Raw genomic sequence first — 20,252 nt, 5'->3', positions numbered from 1 at the left:
AACACAGGCAGTAGCCCAGCTGAAGTGTCTCTACACCAACGCATGCAGCATGGGAAATAAGCAGGAGTTGGAAACCATTATGCAATTAGAAAACTATGACCTAATTGCTATCACATAAACATGGTGAGTCAAATCACACAACTGGAATACTGTGATTGAGGGCAGCAAGCTTTTTAGAAGAGATAGGGCAAAAGGGGCAAGGGAGTTGCTCACTGTTATAAGAAATGGATAGACTGTGAAGAGCTGTCCCTGAGAAACAACCATGACCAGGTTGAAAGCTGGTGAGTTAAAATTAGTGACCAGACCAAAAGAGGACATCGGGTGGTTGAAATCTACTGCAAGCCGCCTGATAAAGGGGAGGCTGTTGACGAGGCCTTCTTGCTTGCAGGCTCTCATCGTAATTTCAGCCAGCCAGATACCTGCTGGGAAAACACCTCATTGAGCTGCAAACAATCCAAGATACTCCTGGAGTCTTTTGTGGATAACTTCCTGGTCCCAGTGTTGGACATACCAACCGGACGTGAAGCATTATTAGACCTGATGCTCACAAGTGCAGAGCAGATCATTAAAGAGGTTAAGATTGGAAGCAGTCTGGCCTGTAGCAACCACTCCATGGTTGAGTTTGTGATTTTGAGGAACATGGACGTGGCAAAGAGCAGAGACAGAACTCTAAACTTCAGAGGAGTGAACTTCTGACTGTTTAAGGAATTATTGGATGAGATCCCCTGGGAAACTGTCCTTAGGGACAAAGGAATAGAACAGAACTGACATGTCTTTAGGGATACCTTTCTGATAGTGCAAGAGCATAAGAAATCAAACAGAGGAGGCAGGATACTAGCATGGCTGTGCAAGGACTTGCTGGCCAAACTGAGGGATAAGAAGGAAAAGTATAGGCAGTGGAAGCATGGATGTGTGGCCTGGGTAGAACAGAGGGATGCTATCTGGACATGGAGAGATGAGATCAGGAAAGCCAAGGTGCAGATAGAGCTGAACCTGGTGAGGGATGTGAAAAATAACAAGGGATTCTACAGGTAAAATGATCAGAAGAGACAGGCCAAAGTGAGTGTACCCACTGATAAATGAGAAGGGAGAACTGGTTTCAACAGACGTGTAGAAGGCTGAGGCACTCAACAAGTTCTTTGACTCATTCTTCACTGGCAGTCAGGCTTCCCTTGCCTCTCACATCCCTGAACCTCTAGATGGGGCTTGAGGGAGCAAAATCCTTCCCACCATAAGGGCACAGCAAGTCTGAGGCTGCTTCATGAAGCTGACTGTATACAAGTCTATGAGGCCAGATGACATGCATCCCAAGGTCCTGAAAGAACTATCTGTCATGGTTCTACAAGCCACACTCCATCATATTTGAAATATCATAGCTCTCAGGTGAAGTCCCTGGTGACTGTAAAAAGAGAAACATCACTCTTGTTTTCAAGAAAGGAAGAAAAGAAAACCCAGGGATCTGCAGGCTGGTGAGCCTCACATCTATGCCTGGGAAGTTCATGGAGCAGATCCTCCTGGAAGAGATGTTAAGGTATACGCAAGATGAGGAGGTGATCCAAGGTAGCCAGCGCAGCTTCACCAAGGGCAGATCATACCTGACCTATCTGGTAGCTGTCTGTGATGAAGTAGTGGCATCAGTAGACCAGGGAGGATCAACTGATGTTATCTACCTGGACTTTTGCAAAGCCTTTGAACAACTTTCTTATCTCTAAATTGGAGAGATACAGATTTGAAGGCTGGACTATTAGATATTTAAAGAATTGGTTGGATGGTCAGGTGGAAGCCAGTCATGAGAGGTGTCCCCTGAGGATTCTGTCTTGGAAGTGGTGCTCTTCAGCATCTTCCTTCAGTGATGTAGACATTGGGACTGAGCACCCTCAGCAAGGTGGCTGATGACATTAAGCTGAAGGGTGCGGTTTCTACAATAGAAGGAAGGGATGCTATCCAGAAGGACTTGGACAAGCTTGAAAATTGGGCCCATGTGAAGTTAATGAGGTTCAACAAGGCCAAGCACAAGGTGTTGGATCCAGTTGATCAGAGGTATGTATGTATATAGACTGGGAGAAGAACTCATTGAGAGCAGTCTTGGGGAGAAGGACTTGGAGGTCGTGGTGGATTAAAAGCTTGACAGGAGCCAGCAGTGTGTGCTTGCAGCTTGAAAGTCCAACTGTATCCTGGGCTGCAACAAAAGAGGAGTGGCCAGCAGAGTGAGGGAAATGATTGTCCTCTTGCTCTGCCACTGTGAGGCCCATTGGGAAACTTGGCTTTTCATAGAACTTTGTAGAGCCTTGTTTTCTCAGTCACTCTAATCTTCACTCTGCCTAGTATTTGAGGAATTCTGTGCTCAAATATTTCACTTACGCTTTATTTTCTTCTACGGCTTCTTCCTTATTTTTGCCTTTCTTCAGGGCTTAGATCTAGCTGCTTTCTACATGGTGCCTTAAAACCAGCTTGAAGGAATGCCTATAAGGAAGTATCTGGCATCAACAGCAGTGTGTTCCATTCACAATGACTTCATATATGGTTGGTTTCCCAGAACCTATTCATACTTTCCATCTGTTGGATCTCTGCTTTTGTTTTTAATTAAATTCAACAGTGTTTTTATTCTCAGTATGACGTTTCTTAATGACAACATCCAAATTTCCAATCTTCTTGACAAACCTGCTCTAATAGCAGTGAGTGGAAACAAAACATTCTATGTATACTATAGCTACATGAGGCAAAATGTTTTTGTGTGTACACATTTTCACACGCAATATAATTTGCTATATGAAAGTAGTAGTTAATGTAGCTGTAGCTCTGGTACTGTTTCATGAGTTCTGTAAACTAACTAAATTAGCTAAATAATTGCTTTATATAATCCTATTTGTAGTACAGTCATTATGTCTACCCTTAGGAGAAATTGTTTATAGAGCCTAGTGACTGGCAGTCCCTTTACATGCAACACTGCTCTGGTGCTCCCGAAAACATTGCTGTTATTTGTTTGTTTATGCTTTCCTGAAAGATACAAGAAGATGCATGTCAAGTAAGGCACTGATCTACCTTTGGCATATTTCTTCTTCATCTTAATGTGCATCATGGACAGCTAGCTTTGAGTTCTTAGCCACGGTTCTGCACTAGGGGAGAGCAAATATCACTTCAAAAGAAGCAGGAAGGTTATACTGCCAGTGAAGATTTATCATGTCTCTCTCTCGTATCCAGCAAGATGGTAGGTTCAGAGGAATAAGGGAAAGACTATGCAGAATGGAGAAAGTTAAGACTCATTCATTTTTCTCTCCTGCTCCATGTGAAGTGGAATTCTGTATTAGCATACCATCCCTGAGACATGTCCTCCAACATAGACTGCACGTCTCCTGCCAAGCCAAACTAAAAGCTTTATGCTGCACCTTGTGAATATTTTTTGTTGTTTAGACCAAAGAGGAATCAGTTTTGATGCAAATGCTTTGTGTGATGTGGATAAACAACAGTATTTCTTGGAGCACTAGAAGGGTAGTGCAGAAAGACTGCCAGGGAGCAGGCTCTGCAATCTTAGAATGCTTCAGTAACATCAGCTGTCATCACTTGAGAAATTTCATGTGTAATGTTATCTGTGACAACAAATCTGAAATGGGTTTTAGGCTACCCAATTGTTCAAAAAAGATTCTCACTCATTTCCTGACAGAGTCAATACTATGACTGCCAAACTTAGTAAACACTGTCTTCTTCTACCTGTATGAAGTCAAAACTGACAGCTGTTGAGCAATTAAGGTTTTTGTGGTGGATGGACCCTTGCTGGCTGCAAGACCCAGACACAACTGCTGTCTCAGTCCACTTCCTCAGCAGGATAGGGGAAGCAAATAAGATGGAAAAGTTTGTGGGTATAGATAAAGACAGGGAGCTTAACTACCAGTTGCTGTCAGTGGGCAAAACAGACTCAATTCAGGGAAAATAAAATTTAGTTTATTGCCATTTAAAAATAGAATTAGATGGTGCAAATTAAGACAAAATTTAAAGCATCACAATGGGATGTGGAATGGGGGGTTGCAATCAGTCCATAACAGTTCCTCTCTGTCTCTCTTTCCTCATACTTTTTTTTCCTGCATCACTGTGGGATCTTCCCATGAACTAGTCTTTCAGGAGCCTAAGTGGGCTCCCCATAGGCTGTAGCTCATTTATAAAATACCCAACTGCTTCACTGTGGGGTCCTCCAGAGGCTACTGTCTGGAGATAAGGTCCTCTTTCAGCATAATCTTTTCCATGGCCTACAGGGGAACTTATGCTCCAGCCCCTGGAGCACCTCCTGCATTCCTCCATGGATGTTAGTATCTGCAGGGCTGTTTCTCACAATTGTCCTTACTCCTTGCTGCCTGTGCAGCATTTCACCCATTCTTAAATACATGTTCCCAAGGTACCTCAAACTTTGCTACTGGGCTAAGCTGTGTCCTGCATTGGGTCTTCTGGAGCTGCCTGTGTGCAGCACAAGTCAGCCCTTGGCCCTTCCTCACAGAGGCCACCCTGCAGCCTCCACACTTGCATCCTACATCCAGTATTTGACGTAAGTGAGCTAACAAGAACTGAATCTGAAACTGCTGGTGTAGGTGTGAAAGCAGAAGAATGCTTCATTGAGCTTTTTGACGAGTAACATACCTGCCAGACTAAAATAATAAAATTGGAAGAAATCTGACCTAGTTAGTTATAATACAAAACAACTACTTTATTACAGTAGTGAAGAGTAAGGTAATAAAAATATTAAGGTAATACTTATATTCAATATATAGGAACAAGAATGCAGAAGAATAAAATTTCCTAAATTGGGTGTACAGGCTGCTGTGATTGGCAGTAACTTTACAGAGGTTGTATGTGAAGCTCTCACTCGGCAAAAATGACCAAATAGCTGGGAACCTAATAATAAAACTCATTTTACTCCTAAAAGAACAAAAAGTGCTGAATCTCCTTGAAAGCAGGATGAAATTTTATTATACTCTTTCAGATGCAAACATTCCAGGATCCTCCAGCTACTGTGGTACAATAGATTCAAGACAGAGAAATGAGGTAGGAAAATGTGTTGTTACGAGTGACATTATTCCTTTTAGCTGAAGTCTCAATATGGAAATCTAAGAGTACTTCCTTGGAAGAATATGGTAAAAATAAGACTGGTAGTGAAAGGCAGCTTTGTATCATTTTCAAAGGAGGTACTGTCTTGTGTGACAATAGAAGTATAACTAGCCTAAAGTTAGATGTAATGTAGAGTGGCTACAGCTCATGTAACACTTGGCTTCGACTCAAGACTAAATGAATTTAGTGAGCAGTGGCATATATATCTTAAAAAGAAAACAGGGCTTGTACACATGTATCTAAGTTGATCTTGACTTTTACAACTAGCAGATACAAAGAGCAGCTTAGATGGGATCACCCTGCATCTTAGAAGGACAGTACACACTTTCCTTGCTCCCTCCATTTCCCTCAGTTTTGCTAACATTCCTGGTCAAATACGAACACTTGCTATTGACAAGCTACCCAGTGTGCATACTGGTCAGTTCAGTGGGTTGGAATAACTGGCCAAAACCAGCGTGCCATGCCTGCCTGCATCATTTTATCTGTTGCCAGCTGATGTTGCCACGACAGATGTTTGCTTGGCTCTGCTCCCTCTTCTGTAGCACTTATCAACAGTGTTTGTTGTCTGACTAACTGGACCATTTTTAACAGTGAGGAACAGTGCCCATAGTAATGCAAAAGGGGAGAGAAAAGCGGATTCACAGTGTGTTGGAGTGGTTCTTATCTGTCTAAAATGGAAAATTCCTTGTGCTGCCTCTCATTCTTTCCAGTATAGCTTACTCAGATGCGCAAGTTCAGCTTGAGGTTGTCTCTTTTGGGGAGCTGACTTGGATAAGAATAGCCAGATATCCTGTTACCTGCATCTCGTCAAATAAATAAATACATAAATAAAATGGTTGCATGCTCTGATTTAAGCCAAGTGTGTACCTGCTGCTGTCATTATTAAAGGCACTCTGTACTGATCATATATACTGGAAATAGGCTTTCTCCTGCTTTCTGCTGATCTTCCTTCTGTGTTGGGATATGTTGCAAATTGCTCTTTGTGGAAGCCTTACTAACCTAGACTTCATGCAGAAAAGTAACATGCTACAGGTAACTGAGGAAACATGATCTGCAAAAACTGGAGATAATGGCATGGGATCACCTCATGAAGAAGGTTCACCACGTGAACATGCTGCCAGATTGCCACTAGCTTTGTCTGTGCAACTAGCAGTAATGTTAAAATACTTGTAAAGAATTAAGGTGTTGTCTTTCTTGGAAGTCTGTCTGGCGTTTAGATGATTGCTTTGGGAAGGAGAATATGGATTACTCTGCAATATTTTAGTGTTCAAGATGCCTGGAAATTTTTGTATTCTACTCTCAATTTTGATTGGGAATCGGTCCTGGTAGAATGAAGTGATTGATGTCCAGTTTTGCTATAGTTCAGTATTTGAACCAAAGGAAGAGGAAAACTCTTACGGAATTCCTTTGAGTAGTCTGGCTGGAAAAGCTTGTTTTGATTTTTCTTTAATTTTCTCGCAGAATTTTTTCCAATTTAATGGCTAAGACATTTTACATGTGGCTTCCAGATAAACTTTATGGTTCTTGCCAATCTCTGCCATATTTCATTTCTGGTGGCCTTTGACAAATCCAGACCAGTCATGTAAGTAGGGAGAGCAAGCCTAGATCCTGAGCTGAACTGCAGGGGATGTGTGCTCTGACCCCAGAACATAAGTGAAGGAAAAGTCCTGTTCTGCATGTCAAATAGCCTGAAGCTTTGTGAACTTAGTGCTTGTCTTCTTTCTCTGTATGACTGCCGGGATCTAAAGCTCTGGTCAGAAAAGATGGCAGTTCAAAAATCTTCATCTGTTCTTTCAGTTTCCTGCTTGCATTTGCTGGATGGCAGCGGCTTGAGCAGTAGTCCCTGTACTAAGTTGCATAATAAGTTGATGGTACCTGTTAGAAAAAGAGAAGGAGCAACAAGAACAGAAAGTAATCTTTACAGAAGCTTGTAAAGACTCATAGGGTGGGTTTTATGTCTGAGGAGCTATACTGAGTGTGCATTGGGAATGTAACTTCAGTTGGTCTGAAGACATAAGGCTTTATCGAACAAAGGCAAGATGCTTAATTTCCAGAGTCCCTCTAATTCTAAGAAGCTATCTGATGGAGCAGTGTGTTTAAGACTACCAAACCTCTGTCATTAATGACATCAGAACTTAGTGAGACTTGATGTTAGTTTCTGAAATGAATTCAGTGAAGACTGCGTATCCTTGGCAGATTAACCTTGAAATCAGTCAGAGAGCTGGGGGAACAGAAAGTGAGGGAGTGAACAAAAGCAAAGGCAAAAAAGCTTTAGAAATGAGGGGAAAAAAATCTATACTGGGGTGAAAAGTAAGGTGTTTTTTCAAAAAAAAAAAAAAAACGAAGAAGAGGAAGGTATTTGTCAATGAGGGGCTTTTCCTGTAACAGGGCAAGAAGGAAGTAGAGTTGAACATGAAAGCATATGGATTATTTTCAGATAACTATCTTCCCAGTTGGACTTTTTATGACTTTTAAGTTGTGGGAGATGCATGTTAACACACCTAACAATTAAGGTAAGCATTTAGCTCTTTGTACAAAGAAAAGTTTCACAGATCGAAATTGGTTTTTGTCTTGCAGATCTACTAAGACTCACCCTGGGCCAGTTGTACATTTAAGTGACAGCCCAAGAGATGAAGGGAAAGTGAGTACAACTAATGATATAACATGCTGCAACATTTTATAGCCTGCATTGACCTTAACAACTCTTTCTCTGATTTTATCATCTGCTTTCATTCATTATATATACGTGTAGGGTCACTTCTACTATTTTACAGTTTTTAAGAAAAAAATCTCTTTGTATAACTTAATGAGTAAAAAATTATAATACATAGACAACATCTCCTGAAGCCTACAGCCAGTCAAAATTATTCCTGATTAAATAAATGTGATTTTTAAATAAGAATTGACTAGAGGCTGTCAGGACTTTGGTATTTGCAGAAAGCGTGCTATGATGAGGACAGTATAGTAAGCTTTCATAAGATTATGAATCGTTTTTTACACAAGAATAATAATGATAGCAACCTACATTTGGAACTTGCTGCTGTTCTTTCGCAGAGTTGAGAATAGCAAATAGCTGTCAATAAGTGAAAGCAAAACATGTAACTGAAGTGTGATTCATATCATGAGAAGGCTTTGTTTCTACGGTAGCTTTTTGAAAATGTAATGTGGTTGCCAGAAATGTTTTTATTTATATGCTACTACTGAATTTTTTAGCATTTTGCCCATGTGGAAGGGCACTTAGTTATGTTGTCTTTTTTGATCACTTTTGAGAATTGCATTTCAGTGAGCGTTTATAAAGGACTCCAATTTACAAATGGTGTATCTATTTGACAGCGTGTCTCACGTAACTGCTGATGATTATTGGAAACTAGAAGCATTCAGAGTTTCTGTTACTGATACAGGGTACATTATGCTGAAATTAATATGGCTACCCAGGATGACACTGGAGACTACATCTGAATTTCATTTGCATTGCCAGTCCTCAGAGTTATCCATATTGCAGGGTGAGCTGTATGCAGACAGTGCACTTGCTGGCTAGTCCTCCAACAGCCTAGACGTCTAAGCTTTTCTGAAAGAATCACAATAGATGATGCAATTTAGAATAGAGCCAATGAAAGTAATTAAATGCTATGGAGCACAGTGTCTTAGCCTCAAACCAGAAGTCATCAAGAAATGCAGCTTAACTATTGATGCTGAAATACCTGATAAAAATCAAGTTTTATTGATCAAGTATAAGTCTTGTTTGTTGCATTCTGAAGAAGCTGTTAGTGACCCACCTAAAGCACAAGGTATAGTGAGAAAAATGCTAAAAGAGAAAAAAATTCTCTGTGAGTGTTTATCTCTTGAAGGAAGTCATGCACCATATTACAACAAAAACAAAATATTTTGACTTTAGCTGAAGGGGAGTTGAAAAGATCTCAGTAAAGAAAGTTGGAGAAGAGTTTACTTGGAAATACAGTTGCTTATTGGTCAGAGAATGCATTTGAAACGTCTGGGCTCTGATGAAGTATTGGCATATGAACAAGGCTCTGGTAAAAGCAAAATCAGGTAGATCCCTATTGAAAACAAAGATCGGAAATGTATGGAGAGAGAATGAAAGATGTACTGAAACCATCCCTGTGTGGCTGTTTATATCCTTGATAAGTTGAGGATGGTGTAAAACTGGTCCTAACAAAATCCTTGGAGATTTGCAGAATGTGGAATCAGAAGTTTGATTTTAATGGAAGATATCAGTAAAAGGTTCACAGAGACAAAAGAGGAGGTTGAACCCTGAATCAAAAGACAAAGTTCCAGTGAAAAGATACAATAGTAAACAGGAAAAAAATATATTATTTTTTTTTCACCTGTTACATCAAATTTGAGTTGAAAGAATTAAAAAAAAATCAACCTTTCTTTGGAGTGGGAAAAAATGGTAGGAAAAAAACAAACAAATCCAATGTTGGGGTTTTTTCTGTTCAGCATAGTTATAAACAACCTAGCAGAGGGTAAGCTGTGATGTAATCAGGTTTGCTGAAGTTTAGGAGAATGAGAAACTCAGCAGTAAAATGGCAGCTTAAATAATGTCTTTTGTAAGTATTTGGTGTAAATGTGAAGTGATATGTGTGGTGGATAAGAATATTTCTAGCTTCATATGTAAGACAGTGGGTCTCAGGTGATCATTGCTGCTTAGTATCAAGATTTTAGAATGGAGATTGATTTCTCAATGAAAATATCAGCTCAGTGCTCAGTAGTGAGCAAAAAATAAAATAACAGGCACTATTAAGAGCAGAATAGAGAACAAAACAGGCCTATTGCATAAATGCATGGTTGACTTGCCTGCTGAGTACTGAATATAGCTCTTGCTCTTCTGTCTCAAAAGTGATGTAATCAGGCTCAAAGGGATTCAGAGAAGGGGCAGCGTTTTCTACATGACACACAGTTAAGTCAGACAAGAAAATTAATTATGGAACAGATCTGATTGTGATCCTGAGTTTGAAAATAATAATCGTTATGAAGAGGAAAACAGTTCATAGTCTCTTTCAATACAAAAACTAAAAGAATATTTTGGGTAACAATTCAGTCATAATCATTGCTGGAAATACAGATATTCTTACACTCTACAAGTACAAGGATATTACACTCTGCCAGGATCCGGTAGTGTGTACTTCTCTGTGGTATCATACAGTTGATTACTGTGCTGGACATGTTTCCCTAAAGTAGATAGGAAGCACTCCCATATGGAGCTGATGTAATGAGTATTGAGAGGTCTGAAACACTGACAAATCTTATTGAAGCTAGGATCTCTTTTGGAAGCCAGGGGAAACTTTGCATGAGCTGTATATTCATTTTTCAAAAAAAAAAAAAAAAAAAAGAATCCTTAAAGTTCAATAGTTGATAACAGTGACTAATGACCAATATTTCTGTGCCAAAAGAATGAATGTAATTAATTCCAGAAGACTTCTACCTTCCAAATTAACTATCAAGGCAGGTTTTGGAGACGATCTCTGTAACGAATCTAGCAAGTGGTGGTTGGGAGACAGACAACAGAGAGAATCTGGGCTTTTAGCCTGCCATTTAAGAACAATTTGGGGACCTAGTGATTAAGTTCATGAAATGTAATTGCGTGCCATATCAGTGAGTTAGTGTACATTAGGAACAGACTGAAGTACACAGATATTTGTAAGTGACAGATCTGTAACAAACAGTATTTTTCTTGCTGACACAGAAGACAACATTAACTGCAATGATCTGCAGTTTCCCAGCAACTGGAGAAAGCTTAATAGGAAAAGGTTTAATGTTATCAGCCATCAGCTTGTGGACTATACTTCCTATCTCTGAATCTGTGTTCTGAGATCTAATAACACCTAAATATAGAGTGAGCTTGGCAGGCTTTTTTTTTTCTCCCCACAGAAGTTTTGTGCTAGCAGGACAAAGAGGGGCTGCCTGGCAGAATGGAAGTTGTTGATTGCAAAGGAGAAATCTCCCTTTAATACTGACATCAAAACCATTTCAGGGATAGGGATTTGTGTGGTCAGAATGTGGAGCAACTGTGCTAGATATGGAAGATTGTGCCAGGTCTCCTCCATCATTGAAATTCTGTGCAGCCTACTGTATGATTCTTAATTATTAAGTATGAGAAATTAAACAAGGGGTCAGAAACACAAGATGAAAAGATAACTTTTTTGCTTCTTCCTAGACTCCTTTTATATGTACCAATACATTTATGGTTTTCTGTTTGTTTATATTTTCTCCTACAGCTGTATTTACAGATTACGGATTTTTTTTACAGCATTGACTAGCATAGAACTCGTCTTACAGATCTCTCAAGTGCATGCAATAAGCAAGAGGAGTGAGAAGGTTTGGGTTTTCTGTACTTCAGACAGATTGCAGTTCAGAGTATTACAAATACACTGAGAATGAGACTAATCATATTCACCCTGTTGGAATTCTGACTTTATTGTCACACCACACTATTATTAGTCAAGCAGCAGAGCTACCCTCTGAGAATATAAGATAGATAGAGATTGCAGCTATGCAGCAGTTCTATGCATCTTTCAACTTCCCAGAAATCTCTATACTTTCTATCTTGCATTTCTATACTGCTGTTGTACATCAACATTTTAGTGATAGATCAGATGAAAGGATGCACCTGATAGGTAACATTTTACCTTTTAGTAATTACCAGAAGCACAGTGTCTTTGCGAAAGAGGGTGATAAAAATCAAAAAGCAAGCCTGCTTCACAAGGGAGGAATGCTTATTATGAAACAAGGTCACATACTAAATGATTTTCTATTCCTTTCCTGTTTATAATTGTACAAAACTGAGAAGGAATACTGGTAAATACAAAGCAAACTCAACTGGTTTGGTACCCAGCTGTAATGCAGTAGTGAAGACAGTAAGAAAAGCACTCTGAATCTGTATGATATACACAAAGAATACAAAAAAATACAAAAAGGAAAAAAGAAGATAGATAATCTTATGTACCTAAAATGCTGGAAACCCCAAATTGTGCAGCATTGGGTGGACCTCCAATAAGGGCAGAGCACACTCTGCTGACATCATCTGTGAAGAGGTTCATCAGCATTTTCATCTCTTTAGAGCTCTTAGAAGATTTGCTTACACAAACAAAGCTTATTCTTTTCTACTGTCAAGCAAAAGGTTGTTCATGTGAGATACTGCTTTACAGTTAGATTAAAACAAGGGCACATGGGTACTGTGATTACTCTTACCAAGAGGGAGCTGCCTACAGGCTTCTCCTTTACTGTCACCCAACTAAGTAAGTTTATCTTGTAGTCAAGGAATATGTGCAGCACAGCATATCACAGTACAGGCCTGTGCATAGTTAGGCTGTTATGCGAATCACTAAGTCCTGAATATACAGTTGTCTCTGTTTAGAATCACTACACTGGCAGCGAAAGAAGTTGCAGTAAGGCACTTTGTTCATTTTTCCGTTGGCAGTTCTCTGTGTCAGATTACCATATGGCAACCTGACACCCGTACTATCCAGTTTGCAGTATGATTTCTGAACAGTGATGTCTTTTCACATTTACTCTGCTACAGATTCCCAGATGGAGCTGTCCAGGGCAAAAATAATAAATATTCTGAAATTTCTCCAGGACAGTTTGCGTTTTGCTAGGGAACAAAATTCCTAAACAATCAGGTAGTTTTCCTATTCAGGTATTATATGTATTTAACTGTGAGTCATTCCCAGAACACGTAGTGCATCTCCATGTAAAAATATTCTGACAATACCGAGAATTATATCCAGTAGAACTTAAGAGTATATTAGAGACTCTGTATACTGTAGTATTGATGTATTAATGATGCTTAACTTGGAAAAAAAAGAGTTTTGTTTTGCAGTCCAGCAGTTTAACTTTTATGACTTATACAAGCTGTAGTGAGTAACAGCAAAGATTTTGGTAAAGTTTCACAGACTAAGACATAGTCTTGTCATCATTCTTTTCCTCAAATTCTTGATAGAAAAGATGTAAATTCTTGCTTGTCTTCTGTGATCCATGTATTTTTGGACAAAGAACAATTGCAGGTATCGCTGCCCCGTGTACATGAACAGTCCATAATCAAAATGTGTGAGTCTTCCAGTATGCTCATTCTCATTCTTCACAACTGATTCTTAGGAAGACAAGCTCTATGGGAAACAGTTTGCAGGACTTCTAAGTACACCAGGCTTCACACATTCCGTAAGATTTAGAACGAACTATATTCAAATGAAAAGTACTCAATACAGCAGCTGATGTAAAATTTAGTTATTTTCAGTAGAAACAAGGAGAAAGCATTGTGTTCATTCTTACTTTTTTTCCTAAGCGTTCCTTTTCTTCTCTATCATATTTTGATTAATCTTATTGGTATTTCTCAGGTATGCATGATTGTATGATGTCCCAATTCTGGAAGTAAAAAATTGCATACAGGTTAAATTGCTTTCAATTTCTAGAAAAGTAAGCAATTGATTTTCTGCAACAGGATTTCTTCAAAATGTTTAAAAGAAATAGAAAGCAGAAATTAAAGGAATATATGTAGCTGAGAGGGAGTTTAATCTGATTACTCTTTGGTTTGATGTAATTTAAGAAAACTCAGGTGTCAAATAGTTGTCCCTCCAACCAGGGAAGGAAAAGAGCCACTGGGAGGAACATGCTGTATTTGTATTTTCTCAACAGACAAAAAATTGTAGAGACAGTCGGCATACATAATCTTTCATAAAAAACGATCTATAAAGCACATTTTTATTTCTGTATCAGGACTGGAATTGTCTGTCATTAGAAGTAAATTATAGTAAAAGATAATTTGACTGCAGGGTATTATGTACATTATAATCTACAATCTTGTGTATCAGTTTGACATTTTTTATATTGTTTATTTTTTGAAATATGCCTTAAAACCGTGAAGTTCTTTAATAATTATATGTGTATTTTGAATGTGAAACTGTAATTGTGTTTGTTTCCCTCCTCCAGCTATTGATAGGCTATGAAAATGGAACTGTAGTATTCTGGGACTTACGATCTAAAAGAGCTGATTTGAGAGCTTATTATGATGAGGTAAGCAACTTCCACTAATTCATAAATACTGTTATTCAGCAGTTACATTTCTTACCAAACAGATGGAATTTTGTCTTAAAACACTGTGTGTTCTCAAAATACTGTTTGTGCTCTGCTTTTGGGCAACTTACTGGCAATACAAATCAAAACTTGAGTTCTCTGGCTGAATACATTAGCCTCTTTTGAGTGTATTACAACACAGAGTCACTTCCCCTTAATTCTAATAGATTGATCTGCTTCTTCATTCCCCAAATGAACAGAATGTAGTAATGAGCTGACCTGCAATATAGCTACATAAGAAATGTTATTATTTGTACTGAATATAACTAGAACATCAACTAGAATGAAAGTCAAATTGCTTTGTAGGGCTATTTGTATTATCCAGTAGTCAAAATCTACATTAAAAGTTTTCAGAATTGTATTCTCACTTTAATCAGAATATCGACTCTTGCTGTTTGAAAGATTATATCAAACATGGGTACAGTTCTTGTAACAATAAAAAGTATTTAAAAAATAGATTTATGCCTATTTTGATTGTTTTTCTTACTGCCTTATTAGGTGGAAGGTGTGTACACATTCATGAAAACTGCATTAAAATTGAGCTTCAGGGTTAAAATTCTGATCCTGCACACAGCAAGTGTTCTACTGACAGGGTAATTACGAGTTTAAACAGGCCAGCATTTAAGCCTTGAGATATATCCCAGTATAGCTGACAGTCTGTCTGTGCATACACATGTGAAAATGCAGCATTCTATTGCTTGAGACTGGACAGCTTTTTCTTTTCACAGGTCTTCTCGTAAGGTAGGGTACGTGTTCATACACTGTCCTCTCTTGTGCTCGGGAAGAGAGAACATAAAACAGGGCCTTTATAATCCTGCTTCCTTTCTTTTTAATAGCTTGCTAAGTCAGAGTTGTTGAGTGCTGAAAATTTCGTAGAGTTTAATTGTTCCACATTTTTTGGTACTGTTCTCAGGAATTATTTTTTTCTGTTCTTATAAGTCATGTGCTTCCCTCCTCAATGGTTACTTGCTGTGTCATTGTTCCACTCTGTGCAACTTTTGATGGCTTTCCACCGTCTACTGATATATTTGAAAGATTCTTCTATCATCTTTAAAGGGATCTGTGAACTTGCAACTTGTGCTTTGTTCCAGACTTGCTCCAGATTGATAATATTCCAGATCTGCTACGATTCCCATAGGAAACCCCTAGAAAAGGTTTCTGTTACAGTACTGAGTTATACACATTTTATGAGCCACAAATTATTAGTTCAGCATGTGCCAGCTGGTATTTGGCACCAAAACAAAGGATTGCAAACCTAAGATTCATCATAGAGATTGGTCACCTAAGATAAGAGTTGAGAAATCCTAATACCCTTCATCATTCTGTGTGGACTGATGCAAGGGCCCTCTGTTCCCTGACATCTCACCAATCTTCGAGTATTGTTATTTTGGCCAGCAGACAGCAATTTCAACGTATCTGTGAGATTTCTGATTAAGTGGTATGATTGTTCTGTACCTTCACTAAATATCAAAGTGCCTCTTGGAACAGAGTATGAATGAGGTTAATCTAGACTCATTTTTTTCTAGTGCTTTTATACATGGGTCACTCCAAAAGTAAGGTGCCTTAGTTTCAGCTGAGATTGAATTGTTTTCTTCAGAGTGTCTGGTATTATGCAATGTTTTTCGTTCTAGGAGAGTGTCAGGAGCTTGTTGTGTCCTGTTTATTTCCATGGAAACTACAACAGATATAAAGAGCACAATAACACTAGTTGATAGAGAAAATTACCAGCTGCAAAACACTCTTTTTCAATGTAGTCACTACCAATAGCTCTGTGTTTTCACCAACCAGGAACAACAGCCTACATGTCACGCTCATAATAATCTGCACCAGTGGAGGTGACCCACTGTTTTGCAGCTGGTATGATGGTGTCATTTCTAGGAAAATGCAGCCCATAGAGTCCATCTCTCATCAGCCCAAACAGATGGAAGTCGAAAGACGCCAAATCCAGACTATACAGTGGGTTTGGTAGGACAGTCCTGCTAAAATTGGCAATGTGCTCCACAGTCTTCAAACTGGTATGGGACCTGGTATTATTGTGTTGTGAGAGAAAAGAGTTGTTCTTCTCTGGCCTGACTCTGGAAGTTTGAGCCTTCAGCTTAATCAGTGTCATGATATAGGAGGTCAGAGCTGATGGTTTGGACATGTTCCAGCAAATCCGGAAGGATCACCCCTTTCCTATCCCAAAAGGCAGTGCACATCACTTTACCTATTGAGGGCTGCGTCTTGAACTTTTTCTTCAGCGAAGAATTCTCATATCGCCACTCCATGGAGTGCCATTTCGACTAACAGCTCGTAGTGGTGACATTATGCCTCGTCACCAGTGTCATGGTTTTGTGGCTTGTTATAGGTATTCCATAACATAGCATCATGTATTGTACTGGAAGCTAGAGAGTTAATGCTGCGGTTCCATGGATTGTTGATATTCCCAGTTTCCTGGTCTCAGAAGAGAAGAATGAACTGCAACTCCCAGAAGACTTCATTGTTCCATTTCTATTTTCTGCTCAGAGGGAGTGATAAACCTGACTGAAGTTGGAAGTTGCCTCAGCTCATCAGCTCCTTACACAGTGCACCCTTTTCTAGTATGTCAAATCTCACGAGACTAAGATGTTTTCACTTGTGAGACACCTGGTGCCAAAGTGGAGCTTGAACCTACTGATTAGACTCTTGCGCCCACTCTGAGTTGTTAGATGCAAGTTTGTTTCTTGGTGTAATTATGATTGTCTTCTTTCCAGTGGTGATCACATCTACTGAGTATAAGATATTCAGACCCTTGCAAACCATTTTCTCAATTCTGTCAATTTTTTTTTTCCTTAGATCAGTAGAAAAGGGAGTACACAAGCAAGGCAGATGCTTCAAAGTACCTGCAAGTTATTACTGATAGTAGGCGACTCCCCAGAAAAAAACAACCATCTTCTTATGCAGACTTCAAAAGTTTGATAGGCTGTGTCAGAGCATATCTGGAGCCTTCTATAGCATAGTTACCATCTCTCATTATGGCACATCTCCACAACAAAGCTGCAGAGTTCTCAGATACATTTGCCAAATGACATCTCCGTCCTCACCTTTATCAACCACTGCCATTATGGTAGCATCAAATCTGATGTAACGGTCCTGCACTACTGCTAATACAAACGATTCTTAAGATTTAAGTGATAGGATGAGGATGGTGCTCGTTCAGATTATGGTTAAAAAGTGGTTCTAGAGCACCCATCATTTCTTCTCAGTGGAGGAATTCTGTACTTGGGAGAGAACTGAAATGGTGTTGAGTATGCCTAGTTTTAGTACATGCTGAGTATGAGAGAAGATGGAGTATATGTGCAGCCACTGTTGATACTGCAGGAGAGACATACCCAATCTGGAGTGATATGTTTTATGCGTATACACTGTGTGAACATTCATATGAGTCATCTACTGTGATGAACTCTTGTTCTAAGGAAATAACTGCTCAGTTTTTGTGAGTTTGCTAAAGAAGTGGATCAGAATGCTAGACATATTCTAGCAGAGAGAAAGTTAGGGACTTGTTTAGTGCTACCATTTAGTGTTAGTCGTGACTACCATTTGAGACCTCCAAAACAAATCCTAAGTATTTATTTACCTTTGTGGAGCAGTCTATCAGGTGAGTTTGAGCTGTGTTATAGCAACTCTCTGTGACTGTAGGAGCATTTCTCCTCAGCTCCGCTTAACAGGAGACTTATGTTAGCAGGTGGCACCTAACAGCTGAGATAGTTTAATCAGCAGCTTGGTATAGTTTTTTCCTGCTACTTACTAGCCCCTGCTGAAGCATAGTGAAATGCTGAATTTGTTGTGTTAGCAATTATGAATGAGTTAAGGCAGGATTAATTTGTGCAGAGATAGAAATGCAGTGCTCCCCACAGATCTCAGGTTCTTATTACTGTTCTTATTGCCATGTGATTGGATTGTATGTGAGCCATCTTTTTACATTATCTTTTGTTATTTCAGTCGCAGTTTGGTATTTTGGGGGTATTTAGGAGGAACTGTGTGACAATCTCACTTTGGTAGGTAAAAGTTTGAGTGACACCCATTATGTCACTTGAAGAGACGGTTTGCTGATTACTGAATGGCATGACTGGCTTAGCAGTGCTAGCAAAGTATTCTTATACAAGGCACGTTGCAATCCTCCTAAAATATCCGGGGCATCTCAATGCAAGACCTGATCTGTGGTTGTGCTGTGTCTATGTCCAGCCTCAGAAATTGAGTAAAGTTCTGGGAAGAGGACACAATCTTTTCCTGAAATTTTGTTCAGACCCTGAGCCATTACCATCCATAACAATCAAAATACTGATTAAAAAAGGAAAGCCAACAGGAAGTTTTGAAGAGTGACCAGCAGTGTTAAGTTAATTTCTTGTCAGCTTAAGGGAAATTAATAAGAACAACGCCAATGCTGATTTATAAATGCATAGTCTTGATTTTAAAGTGATTTGAATAAACCAGGTAAAACAAGCCACATGCAACCATATGTACATGCAAGGCCTTAGCATTTCCAGGGTTCTGTAAACAAGAATTTATTAAAGTGCACTCACAAACAAGTCCCTTTTATTTACATTTACATAAAAATAGATAGCTTTTTTTTTTTTTTTTTTTTTTTGCTATTTAGTAGCTAACATTTGTGGAAGGAAAGTATGTTCAAGAGTAAAATCTGAGTTTGTGCTTCTGAGGGAAAGTGTGAAAAACTGTGGCAATCAATGAAACAGTACATTATTTTCGCTGAAAAAGGCCTTTGTCAGCTTTCAGGATGCAGTACTGAAAAGAAAGGATTTGCACTGTTATCTTTTTAGCTTGTTAGATATAATTGTGGATGTTATCATTATTGATTTTAAATGTCTAATCCCTTTTTAACTTCTCATATCTTGTGCCCATCAGTTCTACTAATTATTCATGAAATACTAAGAATGTCTGATTAATTTTTGAAGCATTCCCTTTTACTATACATAAAATTCAATACATTCTATTTACGTTGTGTACATAGGTGTGTGATATTCCTCTTCTCTGAAGCACTAGGTCTTCCAAAATAATCTTGTATCATTCCTTTATCAATGAAACAACCCTACTTTGTCATTTTGTTTTTATACGAAGCATAACAGGTTTCAAGGTACTTTCTGTGAAACCTAGGTATGTGGGGGTAAAAAGATTCAAGAACAGAGAACTATTTCTACTTTTTCTAATACATCCTCTTAGAAAGCTTGCATCTGTTGTATGCTATCAGTAAAAACCATTGCACAGCATTCCCATACATTCATCAAATGAAATACTTCAAAGGAGCAAAGAATTTATCCCATTCTTGTGCCCTGTTAGCATTTATAATGGATTGTTTTGTCAACTAGCTGTAGATTATAGCTATTGGTTACTAAAAAGTGCTGTTAATGGGCTCTAGACAAACAAAAATTCATCCAACTGTTGATATACCATTAGATGAATATAATTCAAAGTCACAGATTAAAATTTCATTAGTGTAAACAGTGTATTGCTTTTCACTCTCAAGTTCTTCATTCATTTCCACAGGCTATTCATTCTGTTGCTTGGCACCATGAAGGGAAACAGTTCATGTGCAGTCACTCTGATGGAAGCCTGACCTTGTGGAACCTGAAAAGTCCTAACAGACCGTTCCAGACCACAATCCCACACGGTAATTTTGATAGTAAAAATGTAAAGTAAAGAAGTAATACAATATTTTGTTGTTTACTAGTGTCCTTACTTACTGTTGAAAGCAAGCATGGACTTTCTAAAGTAACGAAAACAAAATTGTTATGGATTTTTTTGTTATTGTTTACAAGTGACTTTTCTCTAAACCAGAATTAACAAAGAACCCACAATTTTAAAGTGTACGTTTCATTTAATTACATCTTTTAGGAAAAAAATTAAGCTGTTCATACTCATCCTTGATCAGGAAAAGGTGTATGATCAGTGAAATTGAATAATTATTAGCTGAGTGTAATCCTTCTCTTATTTTCAGGTGTTTTGAAGTGTGATCTGTAATCCTTTAGACAAATGTAGCAGTAAAAACTTAAAGCTATAATAAATGTAATTAATTTAAACATGCATATTTTAGG

The 20,252-nt window shown here is 38.6% G+C and overlaps 1 protein-coding gene across 14 annotated transcripts in view; it reads left to right on the top strand.

Moving 5' to 3' along the window:
* Positions 1-20,252, top strand: part of STXBP5L (syntaxin binding protein 5 like) — a 190,956-nt gene that overhangs the window by 99,859 nt on the left and 70,845 nt on the right. For all 14 annotated transcript variants that reach the window (XM_015295100.4, XM_040707170.2, XM_040707164.2 and 11 more), the window contains exons 6-8: positions 7,672-7,735; positions 14,041-14,124; positions 19,705-19,828. In XM_015295100.4, the coding sequence (XP_015150586.1) occupies positions 7,672-7,735; positions 14,041-14,124; positions 19,705-19,828 (272 nt within the window). The remainder of the gene's footprint in view (positions 1-7,671; positions 7,736-14,040; positions 14,125-19,704; positions 19,829-20,252) is intronic.

The sequence above is a fragment of the Gallus gallus genome, chromosome 1 (genome assembly GCF_016699485.2).
Source record: "Gallus gallus isolate bGalGal1 chromosome 1, bGalGal1.mat.broiler.GRCg7b, whole genome shotgun sequence".
NCBI classification, from domain to species: Eukaryota; Metazoa; Chordata; class Aves; order Galliformes; family Phasianidae; genus Gallus; species Gallus gallus.
The sequence above is the reverse complement of the archived record's forward strand: the minus strand, read 5'-3'. Positions and strand labels throughout refer to the sequence as shown.